At 41.2% G+C, this 20,799-nt stretch overlaps 1 protein-coding gene across 4 annotated transcripts in view; it reads left to right on the top strand.

Moving 5' to 3' along the window:
* Positions 1 to 20,271, top strand: part of RGS3 (regulator of G protein signaling 3) — a 2,411,552-nt gene extending 2,391,281 nt beyond the window's left edge. For all 4 annotated transcript variants that reach the window (XM_044057996.1, XM_044057997.1, XM_044057999.1 and 1 more), the window contains 2 exons: positions 8,195 to 8,361; positions 18,758 to 20,271. In XM_044057996.1, the coding sequence (XP_043913931.1) occupies positions 8,195 to 8,361; positions 18,758 to 18,940 (350 nt within the window). In that variant the 3' untranslated portion in view covers positions 18,941 to 20,271. The remainder of the gene's footprint in view (positions 1 to 8,194; positions 8,362 to 18,757) is intronic.
* The last annotated feature ends 528 nt before the right edge of the window (positions 20,272 to 20,799 follow it).

The following is a 20,799-nucleotide window of genomic DNA, read 5'->3' as shown; positions in this document are numbered from 1 at the left end:
TACTTAAATTCTCTTATACATCCAGTTGAATACAGCTAGTTCTTAGCCGGCCAAAGGTGAGGTTTTTAAGCAGAAAATATTTCAAACTGTACCACTTAAATAGGCAAGGACAGGAAATCAAAGAATGTGGCTACCCCCACACCTGCAATTACTGACAATTATACCATGACCCCCCCAAAACGTGCACGCTGATTGGCCAGCGTGCACATTGTAAATCGAGTTATACTAATGGAAAAAGGTCCGGTCGCCCGGACTTTTTTCCATTAGTATAACTCTACTTTTAAAACACTGTCTCGCTATGTTAAATGGGTTTAACATAGCGAGACAGCTTTAAAATAAGCAACGGAGATCTCCGTTGCTTATTTTAAAGCTGTCTCGCTATGCTAAACCCATTTAACATAGCAAGACAGGTTTTAAAAAAAAAGCAACAGAGAAAGCAAGATCTCCGTTGCTTTTTTTACTGTTTCGCTATGTTAAATGGGTTTAACATAGCGAGACAGTTTTAAAATAAGCAACAGACATCTCCGTTGCTCATTTTAAAACTGTCTTGCTATGTTAAACCCATTTAACATAGCGAAAACAGTAAAAAAAAAAAAAGCAACGGAGATCTTGCTTTCTCCGTTGCTTTGCACAACTCTGATGTACCGCGCAGGCGCGCAGTACATCAGAACTGCCGCGGATGCCAGACATCTGCGGAAGGGCAGTAAACGGGCATTATACTATGCCATTATTAAAGAAAAGTAATAGTTTCTTTTCTTAAATAATGTCATGGTATAATAGCAATAACCCACTTCTGGGTGTGGGTAATGCTGTATTTACCCATGGCTGGCTTTGTTTGGTCCCTCGGGCTTCGCCCTCGGGACCAAACCACGCCAACCGTGGGTAAATCCAGCATTACCCACACCCAGGCGTGGGTTATTGCTATAATAATAAAATTCAAGCAAGCAGTAACTGAAGAACAGAGTCAAAACTTCCAGTTCAGTTAATAATCATGCAACACAATTAAATCAATTTAAATACTGTATTATTTGAAAAAAAGTGCAGATAAAGGTACTTAAATTCTCTTATACGTCCAGTTGAATACAGCTAGATCTTAGCCGGCCAAAGCTGAGCTTGTCACCACAATAAACAGAACATGCTGGGAGGATAGATTCCTGTCCCAGAGACTTCCCATACTCTGGAATAGACTACCTATCTATGTCAAGCAGAGCTCCTCATTAGCACTCTTCAAGAAAAATCTTGATGATTGGATGGGAAATGGCCACCTTTAATGTGATTTATAACCATCTACAATTCAATTGAAAAACAAATCTGTTAAGGGAAAAAATATAAAAAATAAAAAAACGTACAAAACGCTGGTTGCATAAATGTGCACACCCTTAAACTAATACTTTGTTGTGTGTGCATACCCTTAAACTAATACTTTGTTGAAGCACCTTTTGATTTAATTACAGCATTCAGCCTTCTTGGGTAGGAGCCTATCAGCATGGCACATCTTTACTTGGCAGTATTAGCCCACTCTTCCTTGCAAAAGCACTTGAAATCTGTCAAATTGCGAGGGCGTCTCTTGTTCACAGCCCTGTTCAGGTCGCCCCACAGATTTTCTATTGGATTTAGGCCTGGGCTCTGGCTCTGGCTTTGGCCATTCCAAAACTTTAATTTTCTTCTGGTGAAGCCATTCTTTTGTGAATTTGGATGTATGCTTGGGGTCATTGTCGTGTTGAAAGGTGATATTCCTCTTCATCTTCAACTTTCTAGCAGACACTTGAAGGTTTTGGGCCAAAAGTGACTGACATTTGGAACTGTTCATAATTTCCTCCACCTTGATTAAAGCCCCACTTCCAGCTGAAGAAAAGCAACCCCGTATCATGATACTGCCACCACCATGCTTCACTGTGCAGATGTTCTTTTCATGATGCAGAGTGTTTGTGCGCCAAACATACCTTTTGGAATTTTGGCCAAAAAGTTCAAACTTGGTCTCATCAGAGCATAATACATTTTCCATCATGTTTTTTGGAGACTTAATGCATTGTTTTGCAAATTTTAGCCAGGCCTGGGTGTTTTTCTGTGCAAGAAAAGGTTCCTTCTTGCAACCCTCACCCATAGTCCAGAAATATGGAGAATACAGGAGATGGTTGTCACATGTAGTACACAACCAGTACTTGCCAGAAATTCCTGCAGCTCCTTCAGTGTTGCTGTAGGTCTCTTGGAAGCCTTCCTGACCAGTTTTTGTCTTGTCATCAGTTTGAGGGATGTCCAGTTCTTTGCAACGCCACTGTTGTCCCATATTTTCTCCACTTTTTGATGACTCTCTTCACTGTGTTCAATGATATAGCCAATGCTGTGGAAATTTCAGTAGTGAGATCCATTTGATGCTTTGTAAGCTCTCTGCAAACCATGGCTTTTGCTGTACTAGGCAACTGAGTAAATGTCAGGAAAATCCTACTAGGATATCTGAACTTTATTTGGGGTAATCAGAGTCTCTGTAATTGTTGGCAGATGTGTACCCAAGAAGACTGAATGCTGTAATTAAATCAAAAGGTGCTTCAGCAAAGTATTAGTTTAAGGGTGTGCACACTTATGCAACCAGCGTATTGTACATTTTTTATTTTTTATATATTTCCCCTAACAGATTGGTTTGTTTTTCAATTGAATTGTACAGGTTATAGGTCACATTAAAGGTGGGAAAAGTTTTGAAATGATTTACTGTGGTCTCATTTTTTTATATCACAGAAACCTGGCATTTTAACAGGGGTGTCTAAACTTTTTATATCCACTGTGCATGTATATATATAATATATATATATATATATATATATATATATATAGACATATATATATATATATATATATATATATATATATTTAGATATAGATATATATATAGATATATGGGTCCCTGTCAGTTGATCGAGTTTTCAGAGAACTCCATATGGTCGAGACCATATGACTGAGTTTTTGAAAACTCAAAGCTTTTGAATGGAGATCGTGGTACAATGAGAATCAGGAAATTTACCCTTTTCCTCACTGTAGTGCGATATTGGGGGCCCCTGCCAAAACATAAAAAAGGTAGATTTATTTATTTATTTATTTATTATTTGATGTTTGAGTTTTCAGAAACTCGATCATATGTTCTCTTAGATATTTTTTTCAAGTTTCTGAAAAAGTGAATCATCTGACATTGACCTATATATATATATATATATATATATATATATATTTTTTTTTTCACACTAATGTAGTCTGGAGGCTCTCCATTGCAACATGCCTAAGAGGTTTACAGAGTGAAGGCAAGAGAAATCAGAGGGCAGTATTTATAGAGGTTCTTTACTCTATTTATGCACTCTTGTCATTGAAGTGGTTTTGTAGGGTGAGAGAGAAGAGAAGAGCTTTAGGCACTTGGCAAGGAATGTAAGCCCAAAACCAAACATAAGGCATTGTAATTTTAGAGCGGAGACTTTGTTGTTGAAGTTCCTGCTATTAACTTCCTGAAGAGAGAGAGTTTTGGTAATAAAATGATTTGGGCTTTAAGGAAGAAAGGCAGGTTGCTATGTATAGTCTGCAGGTTGCATTTACTATGAGATACTGTTCAGGATTTATTCACTGTTGTGGGAATTTCAGAGATTTACTTGGCAAGGAGGAGGATGAAATAACTTAGGGCTTTGAAAGATTTCCTCAGATTATCGCCTGTCTTTTTGGATCAGCATTAAAAGCACAGTACAACAGGATTGTTTTGAAGAGTACCTATCTTAATATTCAGACAGAAGTTATTTCTTGTCACTTAACTAGGAGAACTGGTAGCTGCAGTACGACCCATGCCTGGAAAGATGAATTTCTGTCCTTGTTACAACATAACTAGTTTGATATTTTTTGTGTGCTTGGCATTTTGTCTTAAATTGTTACTAGATTCTACTGTCCTTGTAAAAAATGGCCTAAAGCAAGGATTAGTCACTGGTCCTACTATGTTTCTTGGGAGTATTGATGTCTTTGATTTTATTTGCACATTTGAGCATATGAAATGTAGGTAATGTTTTTGTGAGCACAGAAAATAACAGCAAAAGTTTATATCTTGCAAGGGACTTTTTCCCTTCTGTCACATATTTGTTTGTGTCTGGATGAACTGAGCAACCTACCTCTGTCTATTATACATTATCCCTGTCTTATGTCAGTGCAAAAATAGGGTTATCCTTTTAAGGTGGTATTTTATTTGCGAATGTAGTCAAGTGTTAGTATTTTTGCAACCACTGGGCTTAAAATCAGTTCTTGAATATGGAAGTGGAGTATCCATTAATGCTCCCATTTCTATCCGCATAGCCTAATAAAGGGAGACTATTAGTTTATCTTGATTTTCTGGTACTTGCGTATTATCGCAACCAGATTTTAAAGTGCGATCATTTGTCTATTTTCGGCAGAAACACATTGCTTAACTTAAAAAGGGGTCTGTAAAGATGTGGCCAGCAGTTTGTCAAGAAAGAGCATGTATGTTCAGCTGTCAAGGAGTGTGTAAAATGTTTAACTATTATAGTGTCAGAAAATTTTGCACACAGGAAGCGGAATAACAGCAGAGTTCCTCTTGCCTGGTAATGTCCCCGGCCGACCTACACACCTGACTGCTGCTTGTCTGTCTGCAGTCGTTAATGTGACAAGTCATACAAAGTCACCACGTTTCCATCCAGACAAGGAGTCAGGACCATGGCTAGTTAACATAAACTGACCTCCTTCTTTAGAAAGGTCCTTTTGCAAGTATCTGATTTGTTACATACCCCCTGTTTACAGTTCAGACTCTCAGAAGGCACATTAATGCAGTTGTGACTCGGAAGTACTGATTTAAAAGTTTGGTTCTGTTGGTGGAGTTTTACTGACAACAGTCCCTGCCTCTTTTCTCTGTAACTGTATTTACTATCTGCTTACGACTAAGGACTTAAAAACAGCTGTTCTGTCCTTAAAAAGCAATCAAACCCATTTATTTCAAAGTGTTAGTATACATACAAGCCTGTGCATTGGAAATGGTCACGATCCATAAGCAAGAATGCAACCTTTTTAAAACAGTCTGCCACTGCAGAGAAAGCCATCACTCCCCGAGCAAGCAATGAGCCGTTATTCACTACTCCTTACAGGCACCTTTGCTTTTGTTGACTACTGTCCCTGAAAACCTCAGTGTGCATTCCCTGAGTCAATTTCCCGTAGCTAACAGGGTAATGAAGAATGCAGGAATTGCAAGTACGTGGACCACTGCGGAGTTGCGGAAGAAATGAGCCGCATCAACCAGTACAAACTTACAACATTTCTGCTCTGCCTGCCTCATTCCCACTGTGACAAACTGCTGGCGACATCTTTACAGACCCCTTTTTAGGTTAGGCAACACGTTTCTGCTGAAAGTAGGCAAATTATCGCACTTTATAAATCTGGTTGCGATAATACACAAGTACCAATTTTTTTTCCCCAATGTGTGTGTGTATGTGTTTTGGGGTATGGACTGAGGGCATAAACATGCAGAACTGAGGTGTCATAGTTTGGTGCTTTGGTAAAAATAAATAAAGGGACATTCAAGTCCAAATTTTCAGTGCTACCTTACAGCTGTTGACACTTTTTCAAGGTGATAAGCAAGTGCTGTGGAAGCAAAGAAGGCTTCCAGCAAGACATCTTGTTTCACTTTGTACCTTCCAGTTGTCTAGCAAAGCAAGGGGTGGAGACATAAGAAATAGAACAGAAACTGCTGAGATAAAATGGATTATTAGGATGTGAGCTACAAAAGGGAAAGGTCTTAATGATGAAGTTTGTATTAAACCCATTACAGGGTAGAAATGTTACAGGATAGTTTTTTAAAGTAACTTGTTCTCTTACACTTTGTCATGTTCTAGAGTTTTGTTTTTATATGTACTATTGATGCATGTAGAATTATTTTTATGTTATAAAGTGGTTTTTGAAATGTTAAGTCATTTAAGTAAGTATGCTAACTAGTTGATTAGGAAGGTTTTCCTATTGGCTATGTGGCTTTTTAAGTATGCTTGATGTTTTTTGTCATTTGTCTGATGAAGCGGCTTGGTTAGCTGCGAAAGCGCTCGCAACTATATTATATCAAATATATGATTTTATTTTTGCTGTGGCGTGATTTGGGTCTTCAGTATCTTTTTTTGGTTCCTTTTGTCTCGAATTTACAAGGCTACTGTATTCTCATTCACTACCAGCCCCACATCTAGCAAAGAAACTTTTTATCTGTACTCTTCACTTTGGCCTTCATCATTTTACTTGAACATTGCCTTTCAAATCTTGTTTTGACTTCATGTTTTCAACCTTTTTTCCCTTGGAGTTCCCTGAGAAATATCTTATAATGTTCAGTTTATTCAACTATGTAAACGTATTTATGCCATCTTAATGCTTACTGTGCTAACAGACAGCGAGGGAATCCAGCAAATTTTGAAACATGTGTTGAAATGCGTATGGCAGCTTCACTGCTTTTGAATATGAATGTAAGCAATTTTTATTGACAGTATCTTGAAGAGCAGTTTTTCCCAGGTTTACTGAACCCAGGCTGCATGTTATATTGTTTTTCATTTATATTTGATGGAGCAAACATATCTGTCAGGTAATTCATTTTAATTAGTTTGATGATAATGGAGAATATGGTACCTTTTTTCCACATATGTTACTGCAGTTGCATGAACAGATGGAGCTAACCATTGGCCATTAATATATTTATCTGTTGTGGTTTGGCATTATTTTATTTAGATATAGGGATAGTGTACATAGGTAATATGTGGATAAATAGTAAAATATTTGTAAGAGGGCTAGTAGCCCTGCTGCACCTAACGTGTTAAAGATGGTGAGTGAGGGGATAAGGTCACCCCCCCCCCCTTAAAAACAAAATTAACTGAAAAAACATGGAAGTGATGACTTTCCTAAATGGTTTGTATTGTGTTTAGTGTTGCTCAATATCTATTAGAGCAGTTGGCACCTGTCGGAATGATGCAACAATTGTCGAATTACGTTGCTGCCATGTCATTTTAACAGGTACTGAAAAGCACTCAAGTGGTCTGGTATTCTGTGTTGTCACTGCAAGTTGTTCACTTGAATGGAAGGGAAATATTTGCAAGGACAGTTGTCCTGAAGAGCACAATATAAAATGGCAAGTCAAAGAGCCTTCGGCAAATCTGTCAAACTGTTTGCAGATAACTGTTGTAGTCATTATTCAGCACCTCAAACACCTCGATGCACAGTATTCATCATTCAGCACCTCAAATACCTCAATGTAGAGTAGTTACTAAAGTTATTTGGAGTAAAACATTTGAAGAGGGGATGTAGTAAAGTAGTTTTAAGAACACACAAGACATCCCAGATCCTGGCCTGCAGCTGGTCAGTATTTTGAATGAGTAATGTTGCCAGACTAATAGTAGTGTTGTGACAAATTTTTAACACTGAGGCTGTAACAAAGTGAATAAAATAAGGTAAAAAAATGAGAAAGGGGAAATCACAGTAGCACAAAGTGGTATGCACAGTAATTGATGTTAACTGTGAGTATTTTTGCAGGGGGTCAGTAAGAGGGGGGGATGGACAAGCCAGTGTATAAAATGGCCATTGAAAGGGATTTGTTGTGTTGTATGAAATACTCAGAATTAGAAAGGCACTCCTGTGGGATAGTTTTCATGTGCAAAAAAAAATGTTTAGAGAGTTGAGGTTATTGTATCTCAAAGGTACTTTGCAAAGCTTCACAGAATGTAAAGTGCCTTAAAGTGGATTCACCTGTGCCAGCATAATGAAGGGCTGCTGGCATTTCCTTGGTTGTGATGGATACTCAGTACATGAACACAGCAGCAGAAGCAGCTTTTTACAGCAAAAAAAAAAAAAAAATCAGGAATGGGTATACTGTTAAAGTGCAAAGATTAGTTTTCTTACAGGCCCACAGTTAGTTTTTTAATTGCATATAGTGACTAATGTGTTGTTATAGCTTATAAAGGCAGTGGAAAAAAGAAGAATGCTTCAGACATCTAGAAATTACTGCTGCCTTTTGGTTGTTTTAAATTGATAGCATTGCTAGAAATGAGGCAGCTGTTGCATAACCTGAATTTGGATTGTTTGTGAATGCCACAAGGAAATATGTGTGTCAGTTGAGTTTCCACTGCCTTTTATGCAGATGTTATTTAGGCTGTGAGTAATTGCATCAGTGTCATTAATTTTTTTGTTCTTTTCTGTATAGATGGTTTGGCAGCCTTTCGAGCTTTTCTCAGAACAGAGTTCAGTGAAGAAAACCTTGAGTTCTGGATGACGTGTGAAGATTACAGAAAGATAAAATCTCAGTCTAAAATGGCATCTAAGGCTAGGAAGATATTTGGTGAATACATTGCCATTCAGTCATGTAAAGAAGTGAGTAAAAATTAATTTTAAAAACATTGCTGTGAAAGACCTGGAATTTGTCCGGGATGAGAGCGATCAGTATCAATGTCTAACAGTTTTGTTGCATTATTATTATTATAGTTATTATTAAAGTGGAATGCAAGCTTATTGTTAGTAATGTGTGGTATTTCTGTTGTTAGGGATATTATTTTTCGTATTGCTATTCTGGTTCTCACTTTCCTGACCATCCTGTGTCCTCTTCGCTACTATCAATTTGACTCATTTGTTTTTCTATCCCAGTCAGCCATGGCATGCCTTTCATGGGAATGAGAGTTGAGCAGTAGTGGGTGGTTATGTGCTGTGGCTCAGATTTTTCCTCATGCTATACTTGCACTCCCTGTAGTGTTTGGGCAAGGGGTCTATATTATAATATTGACATCTGAAAATGTCAAATCCCACTTGTTTGACACGAAAATGTCGAACTCCAAGGTTCCCGAACGGCCAACTCAACAATTTCTTTCCAACGGAAAGAAATCGGTTGGCTGTTCTGTTGCAGCTGCCCTCTCCCTTACTGTAGTGCGGTCTTGGAATTAGAATATTTAGTTGGGGGGGGGGTACAGCCCCCCACTTAAATAGGTTTGTTTTTGTGTGGTGTTGGTGTTTGGCCAACCAATTTCTTTCTGAATTGGTGATTCGGCCAGTCGGGAACCTTGGAGTTTGACATTTTCATGTTGAACAAGTGGGATTCGACATTTTCAGATGTCGATATTATAATATAGACCCTGGGCAAGACCCAACAGCAGCAATGCCTGCAATGTTGGGGCACAGGTAAATGCTTCCTCATGCCGTGATCAAACTTGGCAGTTCAAATTATAGATCTGAAGTAGTTAACTTCATTTTATCTGTAACCTGTGGGTTTTCGGATCCATATCAGATCTGAGCCGGTAACTTTTCAAGCATCTTCTCCGAGTTCCAAGCTCCTCCCCCTTACCCATAACCCATCACATCTCCTACCTTCCCCCAGATCTCGTTTGATGCTTTGTGCATCAGCTTAGAGATCTCTGTAGCTCCAAGTGTTGGGTGTTAGTGACTTTGGTCAAACTTTTTTTGCTCTTTATAGTGAGTGTGTGTGATAGTTTAGTTCCCTTTACCTCCCCCTTTTTGCTGTTCGTCAGTTTTATACAAAACAAAAAAAGAAGTTTGTAGTAAAGTAGTATAGTAAGGCCTTCCGTATCCCTTAGGTGTGTGTGTTAGTGTTGGTTTTAAGTAGGTTGGCTGTGTGGGTTAATAGTATGGCTGATGAGCCAAAGCCTACTTTTAAAAAAATGCACAGAGTGTGGCCATAAGCTTTCACCAGCCGATGGCCACACTCTGTGTTATTTGCCTGGGTATTCCCCATCTTTCAGTTCAGTGTAGCGTGTGTGCTGGGTTTAACCCCAGGGCCTTAAAAGAACAGAAGGCCAAACTGGTTGCAAAGGGCCTTCTACCTGTTTCCTCTTTAGATGCATTGGCTCCACCAGCAGTTGCTCAAATCCCCCCCCCCCCTTCAGGCTGGGACTCAACCTCCCACTAGACCTGTTGAAGGGGAGGCTAAAGGAAAGGACAAGAGGAATAAGGATAGAGATAAGAGCAGGAATAGGCCCCGCAAGCGGTCCCCAGAGCGGGAGCACTTCCCTAGCCTGCCTTCCAAATGTCTAGAGCTACATCTCCTCGGCTCCACTTCCCGAGGTTCTCCCTGGAACTGACGGACCCTTGGATCCGAGGCCTTCATCGAAGTCGTCACAACGACCAGCCAGATCTGAGTCGGTCGACTCCTCGAGCTCGACTCGGAATCTATCCGGATTGGATATGGACAGGATGATGAGGAGGTTTATTCTGACCCAAATCCAGTGGGAGTCTTGCCAGGCCCCTCTTTCTCTGGAAGTGGGACCTCCATGCCCTTCTTTCATCCAGTTTCTCCTTCCCCGATCCGGCCTGCGGTTTCAGGGTTTATGGATCCGAGGATCCTCGGAGCTGGGGGTTTAGCGCCAACGGTTCCTCCAATCTCAACACCGGCAATTACCTTGAGTTCCTCGGATCAGACCAGTTTGGATCCGAGCAACTCTCGGGGCTGAGGACAGGGAGTTGGATCCGAGGGGATGGAGGTGTCTTTGGCTCCAACATTGTTGGAGCCGAGCCATTCCTTCGGAACCCTGGCTACTCCTGCCTCAGTCCTGATCCTCACGGCGGACCTAGGGAGAGCTTCCTCCTTGTTGTGTGTTAAGGAGGTACGCTCTCCATTGGCGTTCGATGTGATGGAGAGGGTTTTCTCCCAAGGATTCGAGACCTCAACATATTTCCTTGGATTCTGCCCAGGCTCCCTTGGATTCAGTTACAACTCCCTTCAGCTTGTCCCAGGGACAGCCTGTGCTATAGGACCCCCAGTTGGTTTCCCTGGAGGACCCCCTATGGCTCACAAGCCCTCTTCAGAGAGTCCCACTGAAGAGGGTCCCCATAAGCACACGTGTAAAAGGAGGCACCTGGACTCCCCCAGAGTCCTTGACAGAAGACACTGATTTAGATGGAAAAGGTTCCCCCAGGTCACCTCCCAAGGATGTCTCCTTTGGAGACATCATAGCGATCCTCCACCAGAGGGGAGGTTGGTCACCCCCAAAACCTTCTACTGATGAGTCAGTGTGCCTAGAGGCCTTTGGCATGGGCCCATCTACATCCTGGGTGTCCCCTCCTGTGGATCCCTTAGTGGATCTTATCACCATGTGAGCTTGGAAGTAGCCTGACACCATAGAGCCTATACCAAAATGCCCGGACAGGATTCTCTCTCCATCCTCAGACATACAGGCCTGGTACAAAGAATCCCGGTGTATGCTATTGTGGTTGCAGCAGCCACCAAGAGGGAACTGGCACAGGAGAGTTCCTCTGTCCACTCTCCGGACAAGGAGTCCAGGGCGGTGGATCGGTTTGGGAAGCGAGAGTTTTCTTCAGCGGCGTTTTCCATTCGAGCTCTGAATTATTTGGCACACGTCATACGGCTGCATCGAGACCTAGTCATGGCGTTCGCTGAGTCACTCCCAGAGGCTTTGTCGCCGGAAGACAAGCGTCTGTTCTCTGTGAAAATGTCAACTCTCAAATCAGTATTGAACACGTCCATGCGTCTCCTTTCCCATGCCATGGAAGGAGCGGCGAGGGCTGCTGGGACCGGCGTAGCTATGAGGTGACATGCTTGGCTCAGACTGTGTCACTTCGTGGACCCCTTCAAGGCATCTTTCACAAATGCTCCTTTCGATGGTTCCTCCCTTTTTGGGAAGAGTACGTGACACACTGGTCCAGAGCGAAAAGGATGGGAAGACTTTGTCTGCCATCGGAGTCCGCTTCTCTAGCCCTCAAAGATTCTTTTCTAGGAATCAGAGAGGGCAAAAGAAGATGTGGTTCCAAAAATCACAGTTTTCCCAGAACTCTCAGGACAGCTCGTCCCCAGAGGCAGAGGGGGGCCAAGGAACTTTGGGTCTAGGGAGACCTTCTCGGACAGGCCCACATAGCAGCCCTGAGGGGTTGCCCAACTGTCCTACTCTGGAGACAGTGTGGGGAAAATTATCATTGCACCCAATGGCTTCGGAGTCCATAACTGTGGACCGTTGGGTGTTTAAAATATCCAGAGGCTATGCCATCCCGTTTGTTACCCCTCCCGTCCAACCAAAGCACCTCCCAGATGTTCCACCCACTTAAAGGAAGGCGGCAGCTCTAGAGATTTACAAGCTGCTTCGCAAACAAGCCATCGATCCGGTCTCCCCAGATCAGTCTACTCCAGGTTCTTTTTAGTGCCAAAAAAGACTGGGACCTCAGGCCCATTTTGGACCTGTCAACCCTGTACCTGGCTGTAGCCAAGCAGAAATTCCTGATGGTCACCCTACAGTCCATTCTACCTTATCTTTGATAATGCGACTGGATGTGCTCAATAGATCTCCAGGACGCTTACTACCACATCAAGATTTGTTGAAACTCCAGGAGATTCCTTCGCTTCCGGCTGGGAGCCAATCCTTTCCAGTTCAGAGCCCTACCCTTTGGTCTCACCACAGCCCCCATGGTGTTTACCAAGATAATGGCTGTCATAGCAGCTCACCTGAGGCTTCAGGGCATTCAGGTATTTCCTTACCTAGATGATTGGCTCCTTGCTGCTTCCACCAAGCATTGTCTTTGCATGGCCAGAGACTCCTTCCTTCATCTGGCAATCCAGCTAGAGATTACTATCAATGTTCCCAAGTCCCTCTTGGACCCGGTGCAGATCTTGGACTTTATCGGGGCACGACTGGACACCCTCCAATTGAAAGTCTTCCTAACTCTAGACAGGGTCCAGAGCCTATGGGCTCATATTTCAGTGATTCTTGGTCCCAGGCTATCAAAGGCGGGCGACGTTCTCTGAGCCTTAGGCTCTATGGCCGCAGAAATCTCGATCCTTCCCTGTGCACTCCTTCACATGTATGTTCTTCAGTGGACTCTGGCTGTGTAATGGTCTTGGCTAGATCTCCCCATGAACTCTCCAGTTCAAGTCAGCAAAGCCTGCAGGGCGTCGCTTCTCTGGTGGCTCCAATCACCGGAGATCTTAGCAGGAAGGCCATTCATTTCACCCACAGCCCAAGCCACAGTGACCACGGATGCCTCCCAGCTGGGGTGGAGGCAGCATTATTTGGGGAGGACGGTCCAAGGCATGTTGTCCCAGACCGAGACCAGAGTACATATCAATGTTCTGGAGATGAGAGCAGTGCTTTTAGCATTGCAAGCCTTTCACACTATTCTTCCCTTGGGGTCGATTGCAGTTCAGTCAGACAACATGTCGGTTGTCTGGTACATCAACAAACAGGGGGGAACCAGATCTTACCCTCTCTGTCACCAGGCCATGAGAGTGTGGGAGTGGGTGATATCCACCAGTCGATTTCTGATTGCAACACACATCCCGGGATGCTCCAACATTTTAGTGGACAAATTGAGTTGGGCTATTCTAATGCCATACGAGTGGTCTCTGAAACAATCTATAGCAGAGGAGGTCTTCCTTGCATGGGGTCAGCCTTGCTGCGATCTCTTCGCATTTCCTTCGAACGTGAAGTTCAGTGAGTTCTTTGCTCTGATCCCCTCACCAGGGGATCCCCCCAGAGTTGCTCTAGTCCATGCTTGGCCTCCCGGGTTACTGTATGCTTATCCCCCATTATCTCTCATTCTGAAGTTTCTTCAGAAAGCTTGCTGACTGGGGTGCAAAGTGATCCTCATTGCCCCATTCTGGCCTCATCAGGTGTGGTTCCCCTTCCTCTGGTCTCATGTTCTAGCTTCTCCATGGATTCTGGATCCTTGCCTGGATCTTCTCTCTCTTCCCTTGGGCACTTGTCCGCCCAGCCTGGATAGCCTCAAGCTGATGGCTTGGTTGCTCCAGTTCCCTTGATTGCCAGGACTCCCGGTCTGTCATCTTCAGTAAAAACTAGTCTGGTGGCTTCCAGTAGGAAGATTTACCACAGCAAATGGAAATGATTCTCTGTTTGGGCTTCTCAGAGGAATCTAGATCCCTTTACAGCCCCGTTTCCTGCAGTGTTGGATTTTTTAGACAATATATTCCAACAAGGGGCTAGTCCCTCTACGGTGAAAGTGCAACTGGCAGCCATCTCGAATTTCCATGTCGGCGAAAACATGAATGCGCTGGCTTCTTCGAGACTGTGTAAGGCTTTTCTTAAAAGCACCTTTCTCTTATGTCCCCCGATTAAAGAGACTGTTCCTCCTTGGGACCTTGCCTTGGTTCTGCAGGTGTTAGTTGCTCCTCCCTTTGAACCTGCAGCATCAGTAGAACTTCAAATCTACTGATGCTGCAGGCGTTAGTTGCTCCTCCCTTTGAACCTGCAGCATCAGTAGATTTGAAGTTGTTATCCTGGAAAACAGCCTTCCGAGTGGCCATTAGGTCGGCTAATAGGGTTTCTAAGATTCAAGCTTTGTCTCCCGTGCCCCCTTACTTGATCTTCCATAAGGACAGGGTCTCACTCTGCAAGAACCCTTCCTTCTTACCAAAATTAGCTTCTCAATCAAACATTAACCAGACTGTTAACCTGCCTGCTGTCTTTCCAAATTTTCAGAACAAGGGTGAATATAAGCTGCATTTGCTATATGTTCATAGACAGCTTTGTTTTTATTTACACAGAACAAACCCCTTTCGTAAGTCTGACCAGTTATTCATGTCCTTCTCTAAACACATTATGGGCAAATCCATCTCCAAGGTTTCCTTAGCTAGATGGAGTACACAATGTGTATTGCAAATTTAAAGCTCATTCTACCAGATCTATGGCGACTTCTGCTGCTTTTTGGTCTAGGGTTTCACTGGATGATAATTGTGCGGCAGCAACTTGGGCAAGGTCACATACCTTCATTTCTCATTATAAGCTGGATTTGATCTCCAGAGGGAGAGCATCCTTCGGCTCTGCGGTGCTCAGGAATATCCTTCCATGAGGGCCTCCCAGGAGTTTTAGTAGCTGGGGACTCTGTCCCACAGGTTGCAGATAAAATTAAGTTAACTACTTCAGATAAAGAAGTTATGTACTCATCATAACGTTCATCTGAGTAGTTATACTTCATTTTTCTGCAACCGTCCCGCCCTCCTTCCCCTGAACCTGTTCAAGGTTTGTGATAAAATTGAGTTGCTGATTGAGTAGTGGCAAACTCGATCTGAGCTAAGGTAGGAGATGTGATGGATTATGGGTAAGGGGGAGGAGCTTGGAGCAGATGCTTGAAAAGTTCCCAACTCTGATCCGATATGGATCCGAATACCCACAGGTTGCAGAAAAATGAAGTATAACTACTGAGATGGAACGTTATGGTGAGTACATAACTTCTTTTTTTTTATGGTGTGTATATGAGCAGTGCCTGTTCTGTAAGAGGTGGCACTCGTGCATTGAGATCTAACTGACTTCCCCACTCCCTGGGATGGGTAAAACAGTAATAGTCATTTACCTTTGTCCCTTTCTTGCCATCTGCTCCAGAATGCAGGCTCTTAGTCATAGTTAGGTTAATGAGCCCATGGTCAGGGCTCCACCCTTTTTTCTCTTGAACTGGTTCAGATTTCTACCATATTCAGTTTTGAGATGCTGGCATAACTGACAGTGAGACTTTTATGTGAGGTAACAAAAATAAAGAAAACCTCTTCCATAGGATCTGGGTAGCTGTGCTGTTTTTGTGTGTTTCTTAATTAACTTGGTTGTCAAGTTTGATTCCTGGCTGAGATGCCATGTTTGTGGAACCTGCATGCCCTGTCTGTCTCTCTACAGGCTTTAGCCAGGTGCTGTGTTTTTCACGCACATACCAAGGTGTTTCATAGGTAAATCGGTGATTCTCCAAATTGCTTGTAAGTATGCACGTTCTCCATTTGTATGTGCGTGTATACAGTTAGATTTGAATGAAAAGTTTGTGTGGGTGTAAAAAAAGACCGACTGCACAAATTAATTGTCAAATGACTGAATGCACATTTCTATAGTGTGGATAAGCTGGAATGCACAGGAAAATGAATGATTGCAAAGGTTATAGCAGTTAGTGTACAATGTGCAAGTGTTTGTGGGTTAGTTAGGAGATCAGTGCACTGTTGTGCATGTTTGGTGGTGTACATGTTTTGTGTCCTTTTGTATTGGTACTGTTAGGGAAAGGGTAGGGTTAGCACATACAGCCATCCTACTCTTGTACTAACCCTATCCCTAACCCCACACATTGTTACTAAAAAAACATTTCTTAACAGTACCACTACCAAGACAACACTTGATCTTAGTTTTGAAGCTGAGGTTTTGATTTATGGCATGTTTTAGTTAGAATTATTCAATGTTTTGTGATATAATATTAGTGGTATTTCAGTATTTTGTACATTAAGTCTGTTTTTCTATATAATTTGAGGTTCAATATTTTGAGTGTTGGATATTGCGTGACATAAGCATGTATATAAAATGTGTGTGAATGATTGCAGAATGCACATTCTGTAACACAGGTGACTGATTTAAGCTGCATGTCTGCCATGACTCTGCATATGATCTATCAGTTTCTGAAGAATAAGTGGTTGAGTAAATGCATAAGTTAAACTGCTGAATTGCAGTGGTACTTCAATTATTTCTCACTTACACAACAAAAATTCTTTTCAGACTGACAAGATGTGCATTATTTTTATGATAACTGTAATACTAGACTGCCTGTGGCAGACCCCTGTGTTTTGAGGAGGGAGCCAGATAATGTTGTATATTTGCAGAAATATGCATTTTATTTCCAGTTTTTACAAAGATGCATAGCAGGCTGGTTTTGACAGGCTTTCTCCAAATGTTTCTTTTAAAGTAATTTTAGTATAGTAACTAGCCTAATATTTGAAAATTTAGCAGGGAAACAATTTGTTTTGTGTTAAGTAGGTATAATTCAAGAATACTGGTAAAGGATACAATATCCATTATACAGTTTAATTCATTGGATGAGAAATGCAAAACCTATGCTGAAGACGCGCGAGAAAATCATTATCTGTTGTACAGTGGTGTGATTTTATGGAGTCTATATTACATGATCGAAGTTTCAACGAATCTGATATGGTCAACACCATATAATCGAAGTTTTGAAACCTTGAAAATGTAATAAAACACAACCTGCAAAAAACATTTAAATGCTGTAAGCAGGGGGGGCAATCCCCCCTGCACCCCCCACACCCCCCTGCTACTTAAATATGCCAACTCCAAGATCGCACTACAGTGCAGAAAAGGGAACTCTTCCCTTTCCGCACTCTCCAGAAGATCTCCGTTAAAAGATTTGAAGTTTCAAGACTTCGATCATATGGTGTTCGACCATATCAGATTCGAAGTTTTGAAATTTCGATCTTCTGATAAAGACCCAATTTTATGTCCCTCTAAAGTGCACTGCCTGCTCATTCAGGATGTAAAATAGTTAATTTCTACCACAAGTTCAGAAGTTACACTCAAACACAGATCAGCGTAGCTGCCAAACAAAATGCATCTTAAAAATTTTAATTTTAATGTCATTCCCTCTTTCAAATATCAAAAGTAATTTACTTTGCCCATCATTATGTTAACAGCTCACTCAATCCTTTGTCTCAGCTTCCAGTGACAAACTACATTTTCCTTTTCAGTGAACTGTGAATGTGTCACTACTTTGTAAGTTCCTCTCTTGGAAAATGATGTCTGTACTTGTGTTCCTGAAGGCCTTCTACTTCTGTCCTTTCTTTGGGCATTTGGATACTCCTATGTATGTTCCCCTTCCCAACAAAAGTTGTTATGCAAATACAGCTTGATAGTACAACATGCAAGTCTCTGACCACTTAGCTGTACGTTGTATGCTGTACACCTCCATTGACAGTGGGTGTCAGCAGTATAGCATTGTGGACCACCGCCATTCCTTCAGGATGTGAATGCTGGCTTCAACTTCTCATTTCCATCCTTGAGAGCTCTTGAATTGCTACATAATCCTTGGTCACAGTCAGGGTTTAATCCATATATACCATGGAGCTGGCTTATGTCCCTTTCAGCTCAGATTGTACATAGTCTTTAGACTTCACTACTTGGTTTAATTTAGCTAAGAAGTGCGCCATCACTTACATTACAAAATGAACAGCAAGTATTTTGAAAACTTGCACCTAAAATAAATGAGTAAATATTCATCTCTGACAACAGCTGCCCTTCTGTACGTGCACACTTGTTCTTTGTATGTACTGTCCTCTTGTCACATGTATTTCATGGACTTGCAAAATAAGTTACCCTAAATCTATGAATGGCAGTCCAGTATTCATCCCCCAATAACACATGCATGGCCTTTACGTCTGACCTTTACTCATAGCATAGAAGACACTCCATCCTACAAGAACACATCTATTATTGCTTGGTACAGCCCTGCTGTATCCTCCGTTTCCCATTCGGTTGAAGTGCAATAAATTGGCACATGCATGTGCTATAAACATTCATGTATTGTGCTTCAGCAGGCTGCCACTGTATTCTGCTTTTTGTCAGCATGCTGAATTCTTATCCATACAGTCATGTAAGCTCAACTGACTGAAAATCAGTGCTTTGATGATTGCATTTACCTGGCACAGGAGTGGCCAAAACAACATCTACTGATGTATAATTTAAAACTGTCTAGAATGTAGGTGACACTATCACTAAATATGAATTGAATTGTTCAGTATATGAAACATATTTATGATTCATGATTAACAATTTTGTTTTTGGATGATAATAAATTCAAGGTATCCTATAACCCAACTAATTTATACTCGCAGCTAAAACTGTTTTGATGTAACTTTGGGAAGAGTTGCATAGAAATTATTTAGGTGGAAGAAAGATGAACTTGTTTGTCAATTGACTTTGTTAAAATTGGTATGTACTTGGAAATTACTATGGTAAAACATGTTTGATTTTCCACTGTCTTGCAGGTTAATCTTGACTCGTATACAAGAGAACACACAAAAGAAAACCTTCAAAACATTAATCAGAACTGTTTTGATCTTGCTCAAAAGAGAATTTTTGGACTGATGGAGAAGGACTCATACCCACGGTTCCTCCGATCTGACTTGTATTTAGACTTGATAAATCAGAAGAAAGTCAGTCCGTCATAGAAGATGATCTTTTAAGGGAAGTGGACAGTGTACAACAGTAACTGAATTGCTTGAATGTTTACATGAAATAAAACTGTTGTCCACTCTCTGTCACATGGAGTGAGGAGCTGTAGAAGAATGTGATTGCCATATCTCTGTCAAAAGACTGGTATGCGAGCAAGTTAGAAGCACAGAGGTGAGGGACAGCAGGAACCAACACTGCCTGGTACTGTTTTATGCATCCTTTCTTTTGTATAGCCACTTAACTCCATCTGCTGTAGTCCCTCTTCCAATAACTTCTGCACTGCTTCCTTTATGATGGAAGTATGTCCCTCACTTTTACTTTGATGCACTGGTGTTTCGCTCGTCTCAAAGCCTTGTTGTCATTATGTTACTAATACTGACTCAAAACTAAGAAAACTGGAACCTTGTGTTTTACTGCACACTTAACCCTCAAGAGGACTACTGTTATTGCTCCTTTTTGTGGAGCTGTACTATGGACATGTGTAATGTAAAAAGCAAAACTAAAATGGACCAAAATGTGCAAAACAACTATGCTGTCCTTTCAGGAAATTTGAGAATTGCTGCCCGTATCCAAAGACTGTAGCTTCCATTTCTGTTTGCTAGAAAATGTGACAAGGCTTTACTGCTAGTGAAACTAAGATACGAGATTCTCAGGATTTATAAAACCACACTGTTTCTTCATTCCTGATTACCAAACGTATATTCTATGATTCAGTGCTCCCACTTTGCTCCAGACCTCAACATTGCAGTATAGCTGTTGTAGGAATTAATTCAGTACTATTACTTTCTTGTAGACTGCAAAATTACAGTATAGCTATTGTAGAGATATGGTTTTCATAACATAAAAGCTTATAGTTGGTGGCCAAACAGAAACGCCTTGCATACTACTTTTCTCTATTTAAAGTGCAATATTTTGGATAAATGTTACGTTACATGAGCTTTGTAACGTTTAAGAGTATGTACAAATTATGTCAATTGTAAAGATTTATTTACAGTAAAGTTAATTTTTAACTGCATATTCCTGGCAGCTGGCGGCTGGGGCATTATATGTGTGTAAATACATTATATATATGTATGTATAATTCATTAAAGATATAACGTTTGATAATGCAAATGTGAGAATGTGCGGAAATGTGTGTCAATGGACGTCTCATCTCTGTAAGCAATTTAGGATGAGTAAGATGTTGTGGGAAGCATTTTCTTTTGTTGCGAACTACCTGTTGAAATTTGCTAAAAATGTATTGCATCATATGTTTACAGTGCAAAGCATCTCTGGAAAAAGGTAGTCAAATTGGTATTGAAAAGGATGAATAAATAGTTCTGTATGATTTGCTTTGCTTCTTGTTTTGATCACAGAATGCTGAATGAACAACACATATGATAAATTACTAGATAGTATGCTGATTAAATAAAATGCAATCAGTGAAGCATTTTTTTTGTTATATTTCCTCTCCTCTTTGCCTTTTCAGTCACAACCCCCGATTCCACTTATGGGTAAGAGCACAATGACAGCATGGCTGCCATCCAAGCAGTCATCAAATCCGTTTTTATTTTGGGGGTAACATCACACACAAGCTAGTGGCAAGCTCTTTATTCCCTATTGCATTCCTAATACTTCTGTCTTATGACCTTATGAGCATTGATGCATTATGGTTCCTTGAAGTGGGCTACATCACCAGTTCTTTCTCATATATTAATCTAATTTTCTTCTGAAACCACCTGACATTTTATTTTCCTTCTGTGACTATTCTGTTACCTTACTATAAGTGTTGAATACTTTTTATATTTTAAGCCTTTGACTTTCCTGGTCTCCTTCAACCTTTCTAGTCAAATCTATTTGTTCTCTTCAATATTCT

This window comes from Protopterus annectens, chromosome 16.part0, assembly GCF_019279795.1.
Source record: "Protopterus annectens isolate FY-2018-M chromosome 16.part0, PAN1.0, whole genome shotgun sequence".
In the NCBI taxonomy this organism is placed as follows: Eukaryota; Metazoa; Chordata; order Ceratodontiformes; family Protopteridae; genus Protopterus; species Protopterus annectens.
This window is presented reverse-complemented; position numbering and strand designations above follow the sequence as displayed.